Source organism: Dermacentor albipictus, chromosome 6 (genome assembly GCF_038994185.2).
Source record: "Dermacentor albipictus isolate Rhodes 1998 colony chromosome 6, USDA_Dalb.pri_finalv2, whole genome shotgun sequence".
NCBI lineage: Eukaryota > Metazoa > Arthropoda > Arachnida > Ixodida > Ixodidae > Dermacentor > Dermacentor albipictus.
The window spans coordinates 49,798,380-49,821,873 of NC_091826.1; the positions used below are offsets into that span (position 1 = coordinate 49,798,380).

The 23,494-nt window shown below is 44.7% G+C and overlaps 1 protein-coding gene across 1 annotated transcript in view; it reads left to right on the plus strand.

Moving 5' to 3' along the window:
• LOC135918678 (uncharacterized) overlaps positions 1–17,880 on the plus strand; it is a 31,253-nt gene extending 13,373 nt beyond the window's left edge. The window contains exons 2-6 of the mRNA XM_065452329.1: positions 760–971; positions 2,383–2,451; positions 6,849–6,918; positions 9,508–9,584; positions 16,819–17,880. Coding sequence (XP_065308401.1) covers positions 820–971; positions 2,383–2,451; positions 6,849–6,918; positions 9,508–9,584; positions 16,819–16,957 — 507 coding nt within the window. The 5' untranslated portion in view covers positions 760–819 and the 3' untranslated portion in view covers positions 16,958–17,880. The remainder of the gene's footprint in view (positions 1–759; positions 972–2,382; positions 2,452–6,848; positions 6,919–9,507; positions 9,585–16,818) is intronic.
• The last annotated feature ends 5,614 nt before the right edge of the window (positions 17,881–23,494 follow it).

A 23,494-nucleotide genomic window follows, 5' to 3' on the forward strand; every position in this document is an offset into this window, starting at 1 on the left:
ACTATGTATGATACATTGCTTTACTTTTAATTGCTAATTTTTAGCAGATTGTTATATGAGTTCCGTGCAAGCGCCTTTGCAACGCTGCCTGTTCGTACGCACAGATGGTGTTTCTTTTAAGACGAAGGCGTTAAATGCTTCATCAGACGGTGCCCTTAAAAACGACTCTTGGCCAATCCCCGCGAGTGGGTAAGCGCCAAACTCATCCAGGACATCATCATCATCATCTTAAAAACGCGGCATGTGGTAAAGAAAGTCATGCGAGCTCGCCTCGTGCAGAGACGTGCTCATGCCACTGCTCTCGCGTTCGTCGTCGTCCTTAGCAACGCATGCGAATGAGCATGAGAAAGGTGGTAATCAACACATGTTCTGCAAGAACGCCTCGGTTATGCCACAAAGCGAGCTGCTGACCCACATCACCAAAACTTCGGTGGATGGACGTTTTAAGAACATCGCCTTTGAAACATCATACTGGTTGATGCCACAAAACTCATTATTTCTAACTTTGTTCTGTTCATGCTAACAAACTATCAAACTTGTTAGAAATTTATTTGCCTTAAAAACTAACGTCTTTCGATTCTGCGTAATCCGTGTGTTCTGTGTTTTTTTTTTTACTGCACATCGTTCGCAGCGCCCTCTGCGTGTTTTTTTTTTTTTCTACGTATGGCGGTTCAATGAAAACGCCTCGACTTGTAAACTCAATCTTTTGATGCTGGCAGGGTCACAAATTTTAAAGTTGTCTCGGTCGCGGTTGTGCAGGAATGCCGTTAGTTTGTTCTGCTTTCCCACCGCTTTCCGGCTCAAGTTCCTCGCAACAACATGGAAGAGCGTGAGCAAGATTCCTCACCAACGAAACCTAAGTGCCCTTTCAAAAAGGAAGTGTGGTTCGAGACGTCCATGCTCGGAAAGCGGCGAGTGCCCGTGGATCCGATGAAAAACAAGTGTCGGAAACTGCTACAGCTGGCTCAGGGGTAAGTTTCAGCAAGTTAAAGTGCGTGTTTGCATCTTAATATCAACAATTTAAGGCACACGGGTGTTTCCGATCGGACCAATACAGGTCGAGCGCCGCGGAGGGGTCATGTTTTAGCGCCGTTTTTGACTGGTGGTCCTGCTCGCTTCTTTTAAAACGCGCTTGTCAAGTTCAATGTAGATTGAACTGGTAGAAAAGCGAACGTGTCGGAGGGGCGCTGCCATAAAGCAGGACTCGTAGTTGTACCGTTGTAGTTCTTGTACAGAATGACAATTTTTCTGCGCTCTTTCCACGCTGTTGCAAGAGGTGCAATACGCTGGTCGGATGTTGTTTGTTGTTGTTGTTCTCCTCTGATTGTGGGTCGTACCCACTACGGGAAACTTTCGATTACTCGGTGGATAAGGGTTGATAAATATAGGAATTAAATTTCACTTGTAAATTTGCGGAGTCTGATAATCAAGTTCAATCTGATACACGCATGAAAATAAATGATGCAACCTGGATTGAACTAATTCAAGCTAAAATAAATAATAATTGTGGAAACATATTTAACTGGGCAGTCGCTTGGGATCAATAATAAATTTCTGGATGGCGGCGCAGGCATCCCATTTACTGTAACCGTTAATCGAAGCTCCAAATGAAAGGACAACAGGTGTTGGCGGATTCAGGCCAATTTGAAGACTCTTGATATCAGTGTAGTAGAGTGGCAGCACGATAAAAAAAATTGATCTGTTGTTTGCGCCTCGTTACAGAAAATGCAAAGGGGGAATGCCTCAAAGCACACCTGTGTAGGTAAAAGTTCAAAGCGAATTCGACAGCATAATTTGGTGAGTGAGTCTGCGTGTATTGAACGATTCACTATGCCAGGTGGCTAGGGATAAGGAGGTGTCAATACTAAGAAGAAGCAGTTAACGTGGTGTGCTGGAAAAAGCTTGCTCAGCTGTACTCTTGTGAAATCTAACCGAAGTGGAATAAGCATGCAATGGTACATCAGGAATAACTGGGCTGTTAAGGGTTGCCTTGACTTTTGAGTCCGCAGTTTCATTCAGAAACAAGCCCTTGTGACCAGGCACCCAAATTAATCAAGTACACTGCAAATAGCAGGGACCAGAGAAGCAACAGTCGTAATAGAGGAGATTTATTAGATGTGGAAAAGGGCAAACATACAGGTGGAAAATCTGTGAGAATGGCAGCGGTGGTATTCCAAGTGCTTAATTCATGCAGAGCGAAAATTACATCGATGGTCTCCTCCAAAAATATAGGTATGAAATCTGGCAATTGAAAAGAAAAAGACCAAGTTTAAGACAAAAATATTCCAGTGCCTGATTTTTCTTCACAGTGTGATGTCAGTTACGCAGTGGCGGGGGTTCGCTTGTGTGACAATTGTTTTTCTTTGTTTCTTCAACAATTAGGAGGGTGATCACTAGAGGTCCGGATATGGACGCTAAGACTAAGGAGCTCCTCGTCGACACATCAGAAAAGTAAGAGCCCGTTTCTTCTGTTCTTAGCTTCTTGATCTTTTTCTGAATGGAGCAAAAGGTTGCAACTTGGAGGGCCAAACTCCATGGCATCAAGGGGCCAAGCCAACTTCTCTACCTACTACCCCCCCCCCCCCCCCCCCCGCACTCCGTCTGCATATATTTCTCATGCTTTGTAGCTTTAATTAGTTAATGATTTAGTGGGATTACTCTGCATTGTTGCAGTGGCCATTTGTTACACTAAAGTCTGGAATGTCAAAGTTTCATGCACTTTGCGTTTTCAATCATTTCACCCTCCCGTTGTCTTCATATAGCCAGCCTCCCAATTAGCTCATTTGGTTGTGCTGCTTGCCCGACAAGACAGTGCCACTAGATATAGAGCACCTAGGCCTTGACAGACTTTCAGCTGTTACACATTCTTTCTGTAATACTCATGCAATATTTTTTTTCTCTGCACTGTAGTTATACATATACCAATTTTCGCATTCGTATTGCCGCATGCAATGAAAGGTATGTTGAGTCAGCCTAGACCGAACATTTTTAGATTCCTTTCAGTTTGAAAGCTGCGGCGTGCGGAGTGTCACTTTTCTGGTTCCTGCCGCGCGGTGGCGCTCGTCACGCTGTTTGCCCGACTGGCGCGGTCCCTTCCCATTGTTGCCGCCACCTGATCGAAGTAGCGAGCTGTACTTTTTCAAATGTGAACATTACTCAAATATTCCACTTTGAGTTCAAGTTCAACACTTTCACAGACTGTCTTTGTTCCAGGGCATGTCCAAAGTAGAAGGGGGACATCCACTTAAGATGCAGGAATGAAACACTTTGGGCACGGGACATTGTCTTCCTGTGGTCACAGGTACACGCATTCCTTAGTGTAGCAGCCACCCTGGCCCAAAGTCTCCAGAGAGAGACTTCCTTCACCCAAGAAAGACTGGAAGGGGGGGAGGGACACTTTCCATGATGCACTTATGGCAACCTTTCAAGGCTGGTGTCTGACAGGTGTGCTAGAGAACAACACAGGCATGCTGATAGGAGAGACAAGAAGTGTTAACAAGAACTGCTTCCTCATTGTCAGTGAAGACGGTTCTCGCTTCTGCAAGATTTTGCTCGGGAGTAACTTGGTATCGCGAACAATTGTCTAATGGCTGGCTATGGGCTGTCACACAGGTATTATGACGTCATAGGTGGGACGTAATAGAGGTGGCCTCATACGATCCAAGGAGGGAGTAACCAATTTTTCATGTGAAAATGTTATCTCTCAGCTGAATGCAGCATAATAACATTTAGTTTTAATGTTTGTGGCAGCATTGTATACAGATAGCGAATGTTTTCTTCCGTGTCCAAATGGTGTTGCAGCACCCTTTTAACACGTGTAGGCCCTCGTGCATTCAACCTGTGCCGACCAGTCTCAGAAGTGAACAGCAGTTTACGATAGGTAGCGAGGCACTGGAAGTGGTAAGAGAATACATCTACTTAGGACAGGTAGTGATCGCAGATGCGGATAATGAGACTGAAATAATCAGAAGAATAAGGATGGGCTGGGGTGCCTTTGGCAGGCATTCACAGATCATGAACAGCAGGTTGTCATTATTCCTCAAGAGAAAAATGTATAACAGCTGTGTCTTACCAGTACTAACGTACGGGGCAGAAACCTGGAGGCTTACGAAAAGGGTTCTACTTAAATTGAGGACAACGCAATGAGCTATGAAAAGAATGATAGGTGTAATGTTAAGGGATAAGAAAAGAGCAGATTCGGTGAGGGAACAAACGCGAGTTTCATTCTGTCGAAACCTCAGCAGTCATGGAGGCATTGCAGAATCAGGGTGCAGATGAGCCGTATGTAAAAATACTGAAAGATATCTATAGTGGCTCCACAGCCATTGTAGTCCTCCATAAAGAAAGCACCAAATCCCAATAAAGAAAGGCGTCAGGCAGGGAGATACGACTTCTCCAATGCTATTCACAGCCTGTTTACAGGAGGTATTCAGAGACCTGGATTGGGAAGAATTGGGGATAAAAGTTAATGGAGAATACCTTAGTAACTTGTGATTCGCTGATGATATTGCCTTGCTTAGTAACTCAGGAGACTAATTGCAATGCATGCTCACTGACCTGGAGAGGCAAAGCAGAAGAGTGGGTCTAAAAATTTATCTGCAGAAAACTAAAGTAATGTTTAACAGTCTCGGAAGAGAACAGAAATTTACAATAGGTAGCGAGACACTGGAAGTGGTAAGGGAATACATCTACTTAGGGCAGGTGGTGACGGCGGATCCGGATCACGAGACAGAAATAATCAGAAGAATAAGAATGGGCTGGGGTGCATTTGGCAGGCATTCTCAGATCATTAACAGCAGGTTGCCATTATCCCTCAAGAGAAAAGTGCATAATAGCTGTGTCTTACCAGTACTCACCTACGGGGCAGAAATCTGGAGGCTTACGAAAAGGGTTCTACTCAAATTGAGGACGACGCAACGAGCTATGGAAAGAAGAATGATAGGTGTAATGTTAAGGGATAAGAAAAGAGCAGATTGGGTGAGGGAACAAACGCGAGTTAATGACATCTTAGTTGAAATCAAGAAAAAGAAATGGGCATGGGCAGGACATGTAATGAGGAGGGAAGATAACGGATGGTCTTTAAGGGTTACGGACTAAAATCCAAGGGAAGCGAAGCGTAGCAGGGGTGACAGAAAGTTATGTTGAATTCCAATGGTAGATCGCGAGCGCTCGGCCTGATCACGAACGGAGCGCGTCGCTCCGACTGAGATCGCTCTCATCTGCTCACACCATATCTGCGAAGGGAATGCGTGCGCTCCCGCGGGGGCACTTAGTACAGGAAAATCAAGTGAGAGGGCGCTAGAATAGAGAGAGGAACAAGCGCTTGGAACCATAACCCACCACCCCATTTCACTGTGCGTGTCAGAAGAATCATCACTCAACTTGGAAATTGTACTGTCCGAGTCGGAGCTGTCTAGGAGCGCGAACAAAATCGCACAGCGCGAAGCATCGTCCACGTTTCGCATGTCCGGGACCGGAAACAGGCGACCGTGGCAGGAAGCAGAGGCGGGTGAAGGAAATACGTCACGAGGACTTCCGGTCAAATCTGCCGATTTCAGCGTAGCAAATATTTTTGCTCCACGGAGCAATCCGGGATCAGTGGCTGGTCCCAATCTGCCATTGGAATAGGATTGCTCCATGCAGAGCAGAAAAACTTGATCTGGATCTGACATTGGAATTCAACATTAGGTGGGCGGATGAGATTAAGAAGTTGGCAGGGACAACATGGCCACAATTAGTACATGACTGGGGTAGTTGGAGAAGTATGGGAGAGGACTTTGCCCTGCAGTGGGCGTAACCAGGCTGATGATGATGATGATGAGTGTTGTGCATTCATCTTTCTCTGTTTATACGGACACAATGGGCATTTCCGACAGCACTGCATTTGCATGCAAGGCATCATCTTTGTTGCAGTTAAACCTTGATTTAATGAAGTCAGTCAGACTTGATAATTTGCCGAATCTAAAAGCTTGTTAAAAACAAAAATACACATGTGAGTAACATAATGCTTATTCAAGAGCGGAAAAATAGATGTCATTTTTTGCTTACTTGGGCTTCATACAACTAAGGAGTTGTGGGCTGAAAAGATGGCAGTCATCTTAGTTTGCCTGTAACAGAGCATTTGGCACAATCTGTTAGAGCTAACACTGAGCCTTGCTATGTTGAATGACTGCAGTGGAGCAGTTTCATTAAAAAAAAAAAATATGGACCACCAGGGTACTACTCTTACTGCAGCCATACACTTATAAACTTCGAGGCATTTTGAATGCAACACGTTTCCTGTGGCCTGTTTCTTGATACATACCTTCATGAAAATCTTTGTCAAATTGGACAAGATGTTAATTTCCCTTTGTTGCTTCAATATTTTTTCAGTGCATTGGGCTACCCGCCATGGTTGCTTAGTGGCTATGATGTTGCGCTGCTCAGCACGAGGTCGCGGGATCGAATCCTGGTGACTGCAGCCGCATTTCGATGAGGGCGAATTGCGAAAACACCCATGTACTTAGATTTAGGTGCACATTAAAGAACCCCGGGGGGTCCAAATTTCCGGAGTCCCCCACTACGGTGTGCCTCATAATCATAAAGTGGTTTTGACACATTAAACCCCATAATTCAATATTTTTTTTTTCAATTCATTGGGCTCTATGAATATGTGTTGTCAATTCTAAAGCACTTATTGAAAGCTTTCTAAAATCGAGTTTCCGTAATGCCAGGTTTGGCTGTATGTGACTATTAGGGCCCTGTCATTTTCCATAAAGTGAGTGTCTGTGAAATGTTTTGGCTATTTTCCTTTGATCTGCCTCTTAAATTGAGAATTGTTCTAATTTGACCTTGCCCTTTTTTTGCAGGATCCTTTCATGCCTGGACAAGGGCCTCCAGCTTCGGGTTTTCGACCCTGATAAACTGATGGATCTCGTAGTGAGTTGGTGTTTATTTGTGCAGGCAACCTGTAGCGATTTACATTTGTGTCCTCACAGTTAATCAAGGTGCTGTGCTGGTGAATGTCGTCAAAAGAGAGCAGACATTATGTCAGAGAGAAAAATTATTTGAGCAAACGTTAATAATCTACCCTTCTACGACACCAAAAAAAAAGACACTCTTACCATGAGGGTGGATTTGGTAAGCGAGAAAAGATGCAAAAACCAAAAGCCGGTGGTGGCGCCAACCTTAATGTATCGCAACAGCTTGCCATGATGACGTCAATTTTGACGGCATCCTCTGAATCTAGTTAATTTTTTACGGGTAAAGCTGGACTAAATTGCATTGTAAGAGAGCCAGAGGTGGAGCTTGGGCAAGTTTGAGGAACTTTCACTGAGCCGCACTGATCCCAAATATGAAAAAAAAAAAAACTTTTGATATCTGTAGCATCACTCTGATGTGCAGGCAATGGGGTCGTGACGGAAAATTTTAAAAATTGAACTCTGACTTTCACTTTCTCCTATAATAATCAGCCCATTACCACAAAATCAACGAAAAGAGTTTTGAAAGCGTACCTTGTCAGTCACCAGTACTGATGTGGCATTCGTCTTTAGCGTTCCTTTAATCCCTTAACTGAGGCGTCCATCATTTGACTTGCAAGGCCTGTCTTAGAAGTGTCCAAACACGCTTCCGGAAAAAAAGAAGTGTTGCCTGGTGCTTTCGTCGTTCTACTCAATTTGAAAGTAGTGCCCCCCTGCTTTCAAACTAGTCTGACAATCCCTCCACTTCTGCCAAGAATCCTGGAACCCATCCTCGGAAAGTACTACTAGGGCAGCCATCGCGTTGCATTCGATGCCTTCAAACGTTTGGAAGGGCATTCTTTTAAAGTGCCTTTCGATATCTGCGAACAGCCATTCGCCAACTCTTTTAGTATCTCTGTGAAAAATCTTGGGCAAAATTTTGCAGACGTCGGCTGCATACTCAGATAGTTCACAGCATGTCCCTAATGAGACTGATTTTGGCACGTAATACCCCATAATTTAATTACTTAATTTACGGTCAGATACTTTCAGGCAACCCGTGCATATTATTCCAGCCACAGGAAAGGGTTATCGCACCATGATATTACGACACAGTATCAGGGAAACGAAACCAAGACTGTCTGTGGAAAAAATTACGTACATCCGACACACATCTCAAAATCTACGTGTGGCGAAGCTCTCGTGAGACGGTTAATTCAATGCTATAAATTTGCCCATTTCATTCCTGCGTCCTTGGCATAAAGGAAACTGGCATGTGCTCCCACTCACCTGTACACTTGCGGCGATAATTTCAAGGAGATAGTGGGGCTTGATAGATAGAAGTACACGTGCGATTGTGGCATAATGATTGGAGTAGCATCAGGCTGCTGTGCTTGTGGACCAAGGTTTGATTCTGTCCCTGCCCACATAGTTCTTTTTTTTTTATTTAGTATGACTATTTGACAAAACAGCACCCAGCAGCCACGGTCACGAAAGTCCTGGTGGTTCACAAAGAAAAGTTCTATTTAAAGCTACCACATTATTTTGGACGCTCTGAGACTTGCCGGGCTTCTTTTTCTTTTTAGGTTTTCAAGATCCCAGAGCTTCATTCAACGCAGAAATGAACTGTCAAAATATGTCAATACTTCTTGTAAGTGATCTCGAGTAGTCATAATGAATTCATGTTCCAGTAGAGAGTAGTGGCTTACGGGTTGCCTTGGAATGTTACATTCCTGCATTCGTTCGCCAAGCCTATTTAACCAAGCAGCAAGCGAACGCTGTGCAAGTGGATAGATGAGCACTTCGTCTATTTTGGTGGGGTAGCCTCAGCCATATTTCTGCACATAAAGTATGCATACATCTCCAAACAGTGAATGAGAGTGAAGATACCACCCTAGATCAACTAGTGCAGCATCACTGTGGAGGTTGTGGGTTTTGATCCCATTGCTGCTGAGCAGTCTTTTCTTTCATTTTTATTATCTCTTCTTTGACCGTGGAACACAAACCTCAGCGACAATGCTCTCTGATACCTTGTGCTGGCCTCATGGCATTGGTGCTATGGCAATGTTACCCGGCATTAGTGGTAGTTAAATTGATACTCGAGGGTCTTTTGTGCAGCGTTTTGTCGCTTTAAGGGCACATTCACACCATCAGTTCACAGAATTCGCACTACCAACCGTGACTGGTAGCCAAGGAGTTATTCAAAGCTATCTACTATGTCCACACCAGGAAACGCGACCTGCCTGTCGCCGCACCAAAATGTCTCGCGATAGACACCATTCCCGTCTGCTCACGCCTTCATTTCTTATTCTAAGCCTTCGTCACTACGGGAAATCATCGCCGCGCCCGTGCCGCTGATTGGTTAGTTAAGATTGCGACTGCAATCTCAAGACTGAAAAATCGAGCAGGTAAATCAACCAAGACTGATTTGGGTCAGTCGCAGTTCGACCAAAGCGTCCATTTGGGACTGACTTTGTTGCACAACCTCGGTAAGTCACAGGTGTGATCGAGCCCAGAAACTTGCCTCTGTGTTGTTTTTGTAGCTGGTGTTTTTGTGACTGTCTTGCAGCACAGAAAAAGACCACTGGCAAAGGAAGTGAGAGCACGCTGTGAGCACTTGGAGCAGCGCATCAGGAGGGCAGAGATGTAAGTGATGATGTGTAAATCTTGCTGACCGCCACCCATGCGGTGGACAGTAGCACAGTCATGGGCGGCCAAATAAGTGGTGGTGGGAATTCAAAGTTGGCCACATGGCTGTTTTTTCACCGGCACAGCTGGTTTTGTTTCCTCATTGGGCCGGATGCCAATCCAGCACCCATGCCCGCATGTTATTTGCCCATTTTCTGGTTCTTCCTTAAATGGGCACAGTATTAAGTTGCTTCTCAAGCGATCTGTTGAATGTTTTGACACGGCTGGCAGCTGAATCGCCACATGCAAATTCATTCCCGAGTCTTGAGCGTTTTGCCGTCGAGTTATGTGAAGTTGCAAGACTAAGCCATCAACCTGTCCCCTTGTGGAATTTTTTTTTTTCTGACATTCCTTGTACGAGTTCAAAAGCATCCTTTGCTTCTCTTTAATGCATCTTCTCGGCTACTGCCTGTCGTTTGCGCTTATCACTTCAGGTGCAATGACTTTCTTTTTCGCATCTTGCCAACTTTTTGTTTTCATCTTGTTTGTACTTTTGTTGGCGGTACTCTTCACAAGAAATGTAAACCCCTTCCTTCTCCCAGTTTCTCGATGCTGTTCTCTTTTCTTTTTTCTTGTTAAAGGTGGCACCCGTAGGTATTAAAGTTGTGCCATCTTCATCCACCATATCAATAAAGCCCTTTATCTGCAAAGTTTGCTTGAGCTGTACCTACCCTTGCAATTTGTACCAATATAAACCAAAGACCAGTCCTACTTTCCAGGGTGCAGTTCTTTAATTGCTTGCCAAGAACTAACTGTGGCCACTAATTGATTTCAAGGCATTTAGTCATTACCACTTCTATCTATATCTATAACATTGAGGCATTGAGGGATACCGTTTTCAAGAGAATTGCTCTTGCTTAATATATATTTGGGCGAATATATACAGGATAAGATATTTTAGTGATTTGGAGTGTTTCGCACAAAAATCTTGAAAAATATTGCTTTTTTGAAGGGGAGGGAAGGTGTGAAGCGTTTAAGAAGGCTGCAAGAGCCATCCTGTCTTTTTTTTTTTTACACCTGTACTCAAACTTGGCTAACCGCCAGTCAGTGCTGTTGTAAAACTGTGTTTAAATAGCAGGCAATAATTCATTTTAAGCAAAGAAGGATAGGTGTGCACAACCTGCATTAACGATAATCGCATTGTCCTACACCTACCGCAGCGGCAAATTGACATCTTCTGCTGAACAGGAGACTGTGCATTTTATTTCCAGTTGCACGAGTCACACCCAGATGTGTCCAGAATGCAAAAACTCATGTACCAAGCTTGCATTAAAGGCTAACTGCAACGGAATTTCACTATGGATAGGTTGGATCTCAATAAGTAGTATATACTCATTGAGTATGTGCTATATATTAAGTAGTAGTATAGTATGAGAAATTTTTGCAAAGCTGCAGGGCTATTAATTGTCTTTCCATTTAGAAGCTTTTGAGTAGCAGCTAAGAAGACACGCGTGCATCTGGTGGTTTGCGGACATTGCACAAGTCCCAGCGCGTCCATTCCGATTTGTTGGTGCATGTGACGTTGTTTACCATTGTTATTATTTGAGAATTGTTGTCCCACTCTCGTCATGCTGTTGTTGTCATGCTGCCTTTGGCTGCGCCAGCGTATGCTAAGCTGGCAAAGCGTTCGTGCAGTAGCTTAAACGAAAACACTATAAAACGTCCTGTACACCGAAATCTCCTGGAGGAAGCCGTGCCTTCGGACCTCCAAGCTATTTGGCGAGATCATGAGCAAAAATGCCTAGCCTGCACCGCAGCTAATGCTTAAACATTTGGATTACACCCATAACCACCATCCTGTGAGCTTCTTTTTTTTCACTTGTTTTTAGTTTTGGTGTCAGAAATAGCTATTTTTGCTAGCTTTTGGTGGCACATCTGCTGATATTCCAAACATAAAATTTTGCGTGGAAGATCCTTTATATCTGCCCTTTTTGAAATTGGGCCTTTTACGGATTCCAAAATTTTGTGCAAGATGGCCTTAATGAACCAGGTTGTCAAAACTAGTGCAGCTTCAGTATGGTCTCACAGCTCTCAGTGTTGTTTCTCCACATTGAAGTTCAGCATAAGGCCCTGGTCAATTTACTAGTCAAACTTCAGACCACAGATATAACAAACTATTGGATGTACGCAATTAAATCGAAATTGTCTCTTATTGATTTTGACATGTAATGATTAGAGTTGAACCTAGATACAATGAAGATAGATATACAAAAGTATCAAATTTAATTATGTCTGTGTTTTGTGTCATCATACTCATTGCTGTTCTCAGTGCATCTTGTCATGCCACATCAGTCACTGAAGTGACTCTTTTTCACAGTCACCAGAAAGAATGCCTGTTCACATATATAGGTGCATCCAAGGAGAGACACCAGCTTTGATGGATTGTTATCTGTGTGTTCATGCTCTTTCTTATCAAATTCTTATGCAACCAATATAAAGGCTCCTTCTGCTGCATGCCTTTTAGCTAAGCATACGCTGCAGGCCAATTAGCTTTTGCTTCCATGTCTAGTCAGTCTTCTGGTGGCACCGAGTAAGGGTATCGAAACAGATGGTTGATCTGTTTCTCATATTTAAACTTGAAACGCTTTTGGAATTCTGCCAAAAAGATTTTTCATATGCTCTAAAGATTTGGCGTCGTGCCTTGTCCACATGAATGAAATGTTTATCTTGAAATTAAGAAGCCTTGTCTGATGACAGAAATTTTTGAAAAAGGCACCATTCCCATTTCAGTTTTTTAGTGTGAGGAGGGCACAAAGCGTTGCGACCTTTACTGTTAAAATGGATGGGAAGCAAGTATAACTGCACCGAATATTGACATTGTGAGTCAGGCTGGTAGCACGTCAAGAAATCAGCCCCTCAACCCTTGGTAAGCTTACTATGAGGGGTTTAAAGCTTGTCAAAATATGTTAATTGAAACAGCATGACGTAGTACAGAGCTTCAAAAATGCTGTTGATGCTGCTTTCACTATGGCAGCATGAAATTGAAGAAATTAATACAATTTTATGCTCAGCAGTGCCCGAGAAAACTATTTAAACTGAATGTTTGGCGGTGCAAGTGAATTTACCCTTTAACTGCAGTACTTAAGTAAAGCCGTGGCTGTCACACTTTTCGCTCAGTCAGGTAACCCATGAACATGAAATCTGTGTACTCCTTTCACCATCTGTACACAAAAGTTAACTTATGTACGCAATTGTATGAGCAGCTTTTGTGGCTGAGAAAACCTTGTTCCTGAAATTCGCCTCCATGTTCGCATGGCTGGTGCTTTACAACATGGTGGACCAGTGCAAGAAGTCCATGCAGATGTTTGAAGGATGCAGAAATCTGAGAGCTTCTTGTTAACTTTGGCCTTAAGGCTTAAAGGGACACTAAAGTGAAAAATGATTTCTTTTGCATCAGTAAATTACCGTTCTACAACACCAAAAACACCACTCTTACAACGATAAGACGTTTGGTAAGCCAGAAAAAGAGCAAGAACGAAATACGGGTGGCGACGCCTACTGAAGTTCCCGCACCTGGGGGCTGTGACGTCTTGGATTTTGATGGCATCTTCTAGGGCCTACTAATTATATATAGCGGTACAGATTGGCTACATTGTGTTCTAAGGGAACCAGATATTAAAAAAGGGAAGTTTCAGGAACCTTTATTCAGCCAATGCGGCCCAAATGCAAAAACATACTTAGGAATTCCTGACGTCACGCTGCGTACCGGCTCTGGGGTTTCGGCGCGAAATTCAAATACTGATACATGGACCTTCATTTTCTCATGTAATAATAAATTTTTTTGAAATGACTGCCTGCAGGGTTCTCAAACAATGCTTCATTAGACTAAACTGATTTATTTTTCGCTTTAGGGTCCCTTTAAGTATTGACTTCGAAGTGTGCCATTAAGAATGGTAGTGACAAGAAAGGCTACATTATTGGCTGTGGTACTATATTTTTGCCTATTCAGTTGAATATTCGTGTAGACAGTGGTGTAGACAGAAATTAAGTTTGGTGCACATTGAGAAAGCGTCCAGCTCAAAAAGGGCAGAGATGCCCAAATACAAAGAGGTGGGCATTACTTAAGTATATAGATCACATGAATGCTGTAGAAATGCAAACAGCTTCTCAATTTAAATAAGAAATGAGAAGTTTAAAGCTACTATCACAAAGGCTTACAATAGATACCCAGTGCAATCCAAACGGGAGTTCTGGGACCCCTGAATCCTGGGCAAAAGAAATCTTGACCTTTGTGTAATGTAGGAAGCCTAACTTCAACAAGGGTCTCTTCTGAATTACTGTGTGCCTGGTTAGTGCAATGTATAGTGCACAAATGGACGAAACAGTGTCGCTTTGCCTCCTGCCTGTCCCATCTGTTATTATAGCGTGCATGCTAAAGCAAACACCTAACAGTGTCTAATAAAGGCACTGGAACGTAGGTGTTCCAGTGCCTTGCAGCACGGTGCTAATAAAGCACCGTGCTGCAAGCTCATTGTCACTTTCACTCATTTCTGATGGAATATTGACAGGGAATTGATTCAGCAGGTTGTAAGAAGTAAACAAAATCGAAGAAAGAGAATCATTGCAATGTTACAGCCACTGACATGCAGTCTGCAGACCTAACCTAGCAATTCTTTGCTTGTATTCGACTTGACATAACCAAATGCAACAGTTGGCAAATGTTGTTAATGGGCTAAACCTCGTTAATTCGGATTTCACGGGACCAAAGGAAAGATGTCTGAATTAACCGAATGTCGAATTATCGGGGTATCAAGGAAACAAGCAGATGCTTACTTCGTCAACACGCTTTTATTTACTGAATGAATGAGCAAGTCCCATTTCTGTTTATCGTCAAGCAAGTCGTCGTCGTTTATCGTCAAGCAAGTTTATCGAGCAAGTCCCATTTCTGTACTTATCGTCAACTCATGACTGATTGGCTGTCCCAGGAATGAAGGCCTCGCGACTTCCTCTGCAGCATGGCCAAGGCGTGCGCCTTCATCAGACAGGCTTTTTACTACGGCCCGCACATCCCGATTAGTTTTTCGCCAGTGAGCTGGTCGCCAATAGATCGTCCATCCATCATGATGAAGCCAGGGCTCATCATCCTTGACAGCTTTGCGCCAAGTCAAAACGAAACAACTGTTTGCTGCAACCACTGCACACAAAACAGCAATTGCTATTGACGCGATCATTGATGGCAACTACTCAGTTTTGAAGGCATGCGGCCAACGCGGTGTTATGCGCGGTGCTACGCGCAGGAATAAAGGCTTTAAAGGCACAAATAGGCACGACGTATCTGGCGTTGCTGACATTTCTGCTGATGACTATGGCGATGTGGACTCCATCACTTCGTACGGTTTGGACTCTAGCTCCACCCTCGCTCCATTGCGTCGCACATTTGTGGCTCTCCGCGAGCTCCTAAGTTTGTCCGAATTAACGAGAGTTTGATTGCAATAAATAATGCATATGCCTGCTGGGACCAGATGACAATTCCGAATTAACAAGGTTTTACTGCAGTACTTTCCAGCCATTTCGGTATTGGCCAAGCCCACGATTAAAAAGAAAGTTCAGCAGCATGTCACAGTCCTGTAACACGCAAAAGCTTGCCGCATATGTGGTAATGCATTAAATTATGCCATCGGAGGGGTCAGACTTCTTGAAACACATAACGAGCTGCAGTGTGAAGTAGATGTAGGGCGCTGTAGGTCGACATCCCCAACAACACATGTTGTTACCTAATGCACTACCTAAAGGTTATTTCCTTCCTTCTTTTGTTCTCTCTTTCTTTATTTCATTCTTTCTTTCTTTGTTCTTTTATTCCTTCGTTCATGTCTTCATTCATATTCAGTCGTATATTTACTTGCTTACGGGTGTATGAGTCATTCCTGATGAAATTTTTTGATCACTGAGCTAGACGCCGCCAAGCCTGTGGCATGTTTCGCGTCCAAGCCTTGGTGTGGCGCCACCATCGAAACGACGACAGCGTACCGCCGGCAGTGGTAATCGAAATGCCAGCTAAGCCTTTATTATGTAAGCTTTATTTGCAACTCATCAGACCAGCACGTACAAAAAAATATTTCTATCTGAAATTATACATCTTTCGAAGCAAATTCAGCCTAAATTCTGAAAATTTTTATAACGTCGCTTCTCAAATGGTTAACTGCGAGAGAGCAGGCATTCTGGACCAGAAGTCGAACAGTCGTGACAGAATTCGCCCTTGTGAAAGCTATGTGTTTTCGCTCAAACAGGAAGCACTGGCTCAAATCAAGTTGCAGTTTATGAATATTGTGAACGAAGTGACGTGACATCTTCAGCTACAAAAGTGGAGAAACTTTGGCAACATACCAGCGTGCGACGGCATAATGTGGTCGGATGTGCTTCTTCATTCAACGGCGGACAGCTTGTGTTCACCAGAAATGTGTGGCGAGACTGTACATAGTATCTTTTTGCACATAAACAACTATGTATGTTACGCACCAGTATATCTTTGAAACGCTATTCATGTGCTTCTTATTTCATGTAAACATCGATGATGTGCGTTATAACAAAGCTGTTTATTGGGAGCAAGTTAGTGTGATTAGCATCGTGATTGCTCTCGGCCTATGCAGCAGTGCCAACCTTCAAAGGTAAATAAGAATATATATATATATATATAGTGGTATATACCTGGCCAAAGCAAGCAGGCAGCGCAAAAGCAATAGCAGAAGCAGACGACGCCGGTGTAGGTCGTCTGCTGTGCAGTATTCCTCACAAGCATCATTGCGCTTTCGATACACATGTAAGTTTTTAAGCAACTAAAGACTATTCAGACATCGCCTGTCATTTTTAAATATAGATTGTAAGGGAATAATATTCAAAACATTATCTATTATTAGTAAGTAAAAATTTTTTCTGGTATCAGTGCAACTACCGTTAGAATCCAGGCGGCACTAGCATCGCTTGCGAAAATCGGCCCCATTGGCCCTGTGGGAACGTCACGGGCTTGACGCCGCTTTTTTCGGGTATGATTCATTGCAACAAGCCACTTAAGGCTTTTACCTTAATACTTGTAGAATGGTTAATGAACTTGTGTGCCACATGCATACACATATACATAGCTGCAGCATTGTTCTGCAATATGTTCTGCTTTTGTGGCAGCAATATATTCCTGGGGGGTGGGGGACAATATTTTTGCTCTTGTCTTTCTGTTTCTTTTTGTCTTCTTAACGGGCAGGTTTCGGGACCAACTGAAGCAGCAGAGCGAGCAAGAAAAATGGGACAAGGCTGCTGACCAACAATTGACCAAGAACTCGTGTGCAGAGAGACAAAACTTTAATATGTCCTTGATGGGGGCCAGGGGTGGCGGGGTTTGAGATAGCCCCCAGTCACCCTCCCCCCCCCCCCGCTTCCTCACGGCCAGTCCTTGCTTTCTGGCGGCTCATACGTATCCACCCAACATTCTGTGACTAAGGCCATTACTCAAAAGCTCTATTGTCTCTTTTATAGGCCTTCATTGTGGTCACTGCACATGATTACCCAGCTCTCCACAAAGTGACTCATTGTGATGCCAAGAACAAATCATTTTATGCGCTTCTGACATAGGGATCATTATCCCATTGTTCTTAAATTTTTAATTCAAATGCAGCTTGTTGGGTTTCCCTTGGTCACAACGTGTAATAAGCGCGCTTGTCCAAAAATCAAGTAGCTCACTAAGTGGTAGTGAAGTGTATTTCACTTGTTGATTGTACTTTGCTATTATTTTACTATGTTTATTGCATACTTCGTGACAACCATCGTGACACTTGAATGTTTGTCTACTTGGCTGTTCAAGAATGAATTCTGCTTTGTTGTAATAAAGAAGGGCACAGTACACTCCTATTGTCCTGAGCATGGCACCTAACTATCATGTTTCTCAGATATTCTACACAAGCACTACAGCGCTACAAGCACTACAGTGCACTGAAGTTGCAGCAGAGGCAAATAATAAATCAAGCCTCGGCGCAACGACCTGTCCAAAGCTTAATTTTTACCAAGAGCAGAGCTTTCGTAACCAAGAAACATTGGCGAAGGACACCTGCCACTGGTGCTGTAAAAGTATGGTACGAGCTCCTATGCTGCAACACATCCTGTTTTTAATGACATCGCCACGTTCAGTGCACGTGCTGCTGTTACTCTCCTGGTATGGTTAAGTTCACTGTGCTATAGCAGGAAAGTGATGTGACTGGGACAATGTTATTGTATATTTTTGCAGTTAAGTCAATTAAAGTGGTTGTGGAATGCCTCATCTCAACCCCGATCCTATTGTAAGATGTTACTTTCTTTTTTTGCACGTATTATACCTCCTTTGGTAACCTTATGAGGGCAAAGTAGAGGCAACAAAGCAATATTCAAAGCATGTGCTTTCTAAGAGTTGTTGCTCTTAAGCCTCCCCCCCCCCCTCTCCGTAGGACTACAACTAACAGCATTCTTGGCAGCAGTAGTGCAGTAGTAAAACTGCCCTTTAGGAACTGTGTGCACAATTGTTCACGCAGCATGATAGCGCAATAACAGCAAAACCACTGATGAAAATTGATATTTAAAACCTGCCTTGTGCATCTTTAGGCGCTTCTAATTGTACATATGTGCTCGGAACAGGTACTTCCAAGTTTGGTAGGCATATGAGGTAGTTATTTCGATATCCGATGTTATCATAGAGCGTTGTCAAATGAAGTTCACAGTCTGTTAACTTGGCAAAGTTCTCACCAGAATTCTGAATTTTAAACTTGTTCTGCAGCTGTATGCTTTCTGTGATTCCGAACGTGAAACTAAATTATCAGCAGGAGGCATCGCTAGGCAGTGGACTTGAAAACCACCTGCAATAAGTGAAGCGAGTGATGCATTTCAAGGTGAAACACAATGTTGTTCGACCAGTTTGAATTTTTTTTTTGTACAGAAGAAAGAAACGAAAGCACTGGTGTTGCCTCTTCGCACTGCTCGCATTTGGCCCATTTTACTAGTGGCGCCCTCTCTGTGTAGTCTTTTAAGTGACGCCGCAATTGTGCGAAAGATTATTTGCTGATGCAGCCGTGCTGGATCTGTCGTGCGCGCATTTTGCATCAGTATGCGAATTTACCTGCCACGCTTCAAAAGAACTCGCCATATAGTTATTGCGGAAGGTTCGCCCCTGTATCTCCGCTCAATCCGCCTCTTTCATGTTTGTGTACTGCCCTCAGACGCACGCCGCTGGAAACGTTTTGGAAGGGTGTCGAGGATTTCGCTGGTTGATTTGTGTGCCTGCGCCCATGTTGAGTGTGCGTCGGTTGTGCGTTTCGTGGATTGCGATTGATTATTAATGGTTTCTCTGGGGCAGCACGTCGTTCACCCATCGAGTATAGCAGGTGAACAGGCCCGAGTGCGCTTTTGTGGTAATAGCACAGCCAATAAAGGCACGCTGCCGACGCGGTTGCCTTGAGTTTGTTGTCGCTGATGTCTGCGATTGCACATCATTTTTTGTATTCCTTTTACACATTCACTAAACATTTCGCATATTCAAGAAGCCTTCAAGCGCAGCCTTCCACGTGGGATTTGCCAAAGCGGTGCATTTGTTTACCTATACACCTTCAGATCGCTGTTAGCTTCAGTTATATTAGAAATGGGGCATCGTTGATGTGAAATAATCTCAAAATGTAGCAAAGCATACAGACGAGTCAGTATGAGCGGCCGAGTTCCTTAAACAACTGCAACTATGATCCAGACACTTATATATTGCGGGTTGTTACTACTGGTTCTCGATTGTGTTTAACTTCATCATACTTGCAGTTTGCGTGTACTATAAAAGGGACCCTGAAACTATTTTGACGATTTTCAACAAACGTACCGAGTCGTTGGAGTAGGTCCTTCTGATCAATAATTGACACATCTAAGTGCTCTGCGTAAAGTGTGTAATTTATCATAAGGTTTTAAAAATGCACATTGCTCCCGATCGCAGCACGCTGCTCGGCAGAATATTAAGCCGCCCCTACCCATATGACAGAAATCGCCCATATGACGTCAGTGGGGCGAGCTATCCGATTGGCTGACCAGGGCGCGTGATCAATAATTTTTCCAACTTTATGGTAAACAAATGATGTTTGTAATAGTTGGAATGTTAGTTGATTTGTTTTTAGAAAAAGAAAGTAACATAAAGAGAATGCACAAGAACAAAGAACAATTTTTCAGTACATTTAAGCACTTCCGGCACGCAGCAAGTGTCGTCTGCTTGTGTTACACGTGCTCCGTCTTTGACGAGAGCTCTGCAGTCAGTGTCGGTCTGTCTTTTCGCGAGCGCTATGATTCGACTTTGTTGCGTTGTGGACTGCAAACGTGGCGACTGGCAATATGTCAAGCTGCAACATCGTGTCCTTCCGCAAGCCAGTAGATGAGCGGACTGGCTGCAGCGCATTGGACAGCCGCTATCTGATGGGCGCCAGGGTTTGCGCGATTGCGGCCATCACTTTACACCGGAAGATTACTAACGCAATAGCGTTTCGCGAGTCCGGTGTTAGGATAAACGCAAGCGCAAGGGGACAGGGCCTGGCCGTGTCCCCTTGCGTGTCGTTTCAAGGATGAACAGAAGCCCAAATGTGAATGGTCTGCACAGTGCAGCCACCTGGTGGCATAGAGCTCAACCACGCATAGTAGCAGTAACAAAATGTATTATTCTTTGCTGCTGGCATAAATTTTTTGCAGGAGTGTAATCATTAACACATTGTTTTTGTAAATGTTTAAAATGTTTTACACTTAGTTAGAGCAATATTAGCTCTTTGGCAGGTTAAGCTCTGCGCCAACGGTCTGCTGGACCGTGAAGACCGATCAGGCAGCTCACGTACGCCTACGCTAAAGTTCCTTCATCAGCTTGAATTTATGCCTTCACCGTTCTGTCGAAACGTTCTGCTAGTGTGTGATTACCGGAATACCAGACACGTTTGGCGCTACGACAGAATGCTCGCAACGCACGCTGCTTTGATAGCTCTGGCTTGGGGTTAATGGCCAAGCTGCTAGCAGAGACGTTTCGTGCTGGCGGGGGCAGGCTCCAAGACAATCGGAAGTGGACGATGCGACGTCGCATCGTGACGCAGAACCAGTGAAGGCGGAGCTTAGCCCCAATCGCTTGGCGAACGAGGAGGAAAAGCATGGCTAGGGACGAGGGTAACTTGTAATCGCTTGTAGCTCCATTAATATGTAACGCTTCAATTAAATTGTGGTGTGTATACAAAATTTGTCCGAACCGTTTCAGGGGCCCTTTAAACAGTTTGCGCGTACTATGAAGTATTATTAGAGACAACTATGCTCGGCATAAGTCCCCACTTGTAGACTGTGTAGTTTTCTCGCAAAAACGCGGATGCCATCGCTGACACCGTTGGCAACTGAGCGAGTTTATGCTGCTGTACCGAATGCACTGTCTCTTCTTTCGTGTTTGACGCAGAGCTAAACAATCCTTCTTTGAAATTAAGAAATGTCAGCATAAAAACACACTCAGACCCACCATCTATGGGAATGCGACCGGCAGCGTTTGGGAACGGTGACGAAAGTACACGATGTTGGCACAACGCTGTGTCGCCGCTTGCCGCTTATTGTGTACGTGCCGTGCGAAGTGAAGAGTAGTTATCAAATCTATATAGGGCCACAACCTAATTATAAGAGCGGTTTTCTTCGTCCTGACTGCTTATTTTTTAAGTCGAGCTCCATCGGTAGCGGGTACACGAACTCGACGAGGTCAGGCCTAACCCAAACTTCGCTAAACAGGATCAACATTGACTCAAACTTCACGTGCACAGCTTGAGAGGACTGAAGCTCGTGCATTTGAACTTCGAAGGCATGTCGACGCATTTTGAGCGCGAATAATTATATTTACATGTGAATGAGCTGCAGCTATCGCATTGTCGGTTCGACGGCTGATCATGTAGGGTTCGGTCAAGCTATCACAGTTGGCACGCTGATTTTGTCGATGCTGTCAACACGAAAGCTCGTCGTGCTATATGACAGCTCGCACCCGTCGGTTGCGTCGCTGTCGGTCTGTTACAATCGAAGGGTCTCAGTGACGCAGTGCTGAATAGTCGGCCAATCGTCGGTGTCGGCGTCTTGTATCGACCAAGTGTTACCACGCCTTAAATGTACATGAAATCATGCGCGCGCTGCCACCAACGACAGTGGGCCGACGCTGCAAGAAGACTGCGTCAGCAACGTGTTTTTGAAGTGTCGCCCAAGTGTAACGCAGGGGTTTATCGATAAACTTGACAGCCGTTAATGCAAGGCGGCAACTACGTGGTTCACGGTGCAGTCCGGACCAAGCCCTGGCCCTTTTCTGTTTCAAAGTGGGGTTGCAGTCTTACGCACGTTTTCGGCACCGCACCGGCGTCGAACTACCAGTAGAGCTTCAACGCGGTACCTGGCACGAGCGTTTGCAACAGCGCGGGTCCAAACGCTTTCTTCTTTTGCGAGGGGGGGGGGGGGGTGTACTTTCCCCCGTTATCGGCCACGCGCGCGCCCCTTCCAAAACGTTTCGCGTCTAATCCGCTTGGGCGTGGCGCATGCGCCGTTGTGCCGTGAAAAAAGGTGTATCGAGATTGCATTGTCGACCGCCTGATTTGCGACATGAGCTTGTTGTGTGCTTCTTTCTCGTCACTGCGCGATGACCAACAGCCCTCTGCGTGCTTGCGTTGGTAACTGTATCTTCACGTTGTGTTCAGTCCGGCAGCAAACGTTCGTAAACGAGCGCCTTGTGTGTACGGCTTCTTCCCATGTGCGCGGGCGTTTCGCATTTGGTCTCCTGGCCACGAGTCTTCTCATAACATAGTGTGCACATGACGTCACATCCGCTTCTGTCGTCTGCTTCCGCCATCTTGGGGTACCTTATCAACAGGCGCGCGCATCCCCAAGATGGCGCTGCTGCAAACCGGAAGTCGCGGAGTATCGTTGAATGACGTACGTGCATACGTGCATAGCTGCTCTCAAGAGCAGTGCGCCCGCCGTTGAAGCAAGCGCAGATCTCGGCCGCTTCGGTATATATTTAGCTTTCCAGTTGCCAAGCCACGTGATTCCGCTTCCCGCAACAGCGAGTAAGAAACGGTATGCGTGCTGGGGCACCCGGGGGCACGCCGAGCTGAACGCGTGCGGCTTTTTGTTTTTGTGTATCTTTTCCTGTAACGACCGCAACGTGCCGGGGTCGGAACCGCTTGCTGCTGGAAAACAAACACACCGTTTCTCCATGTCGGAGCCGGCTCTAGGCAGTGGTGACGTGTTCCGCGCCGCCGCAGTTACGTATGCGCCTCGGCGCGCGTTTCGGCGTTATTTTCTGCCTCGCAGTTTTCTTTCTCGGAGAAAGAGTCCAGTTGCTTTTGGCGGCTCTACGCTCCACTATGCGAGGTCGCTGCACTCGGTGATTCAGTTATTGAGAGCTTCGATACACACGACAGCACATTCTAAATGGGTTTACGCATGCCGTGCGTGCAACACGAAAACCTACCCCCCTCCTCTGTGTGTGTGTGTGTGTGTGCATGTGCGCGTGTGCGTGTATGCGAATTATTCTTGAAAACAAGCCCACATAAAAAAGCTGTTTGTCGTCTTTCTCTTTGTCGGCGACGCTTAATTATTCATGCGTCCGACGTCGAATGTCGCGCTGATGAATAATTAAACAGTACCTAATTATAACGATTTATTAGGAAACATATTGCAAGTAGGCCAAACTAAGGCCAGTCACTGCCTAAGTCATGTCCGCTTACTGTAAATGCTTTCCCGAGACTCGGTGGTCGCAAATCAATGTGGGCGAAATGCGGGGGAAAAAAAAAAAACGACCGTGCACCGTGCATTGGATTCACGTTAAAGAACCGCAAGTGGTCAAAATTGATCCGGAGTCCTCCCCTCCCACAATGATGTGCCTAATTATCGTATCT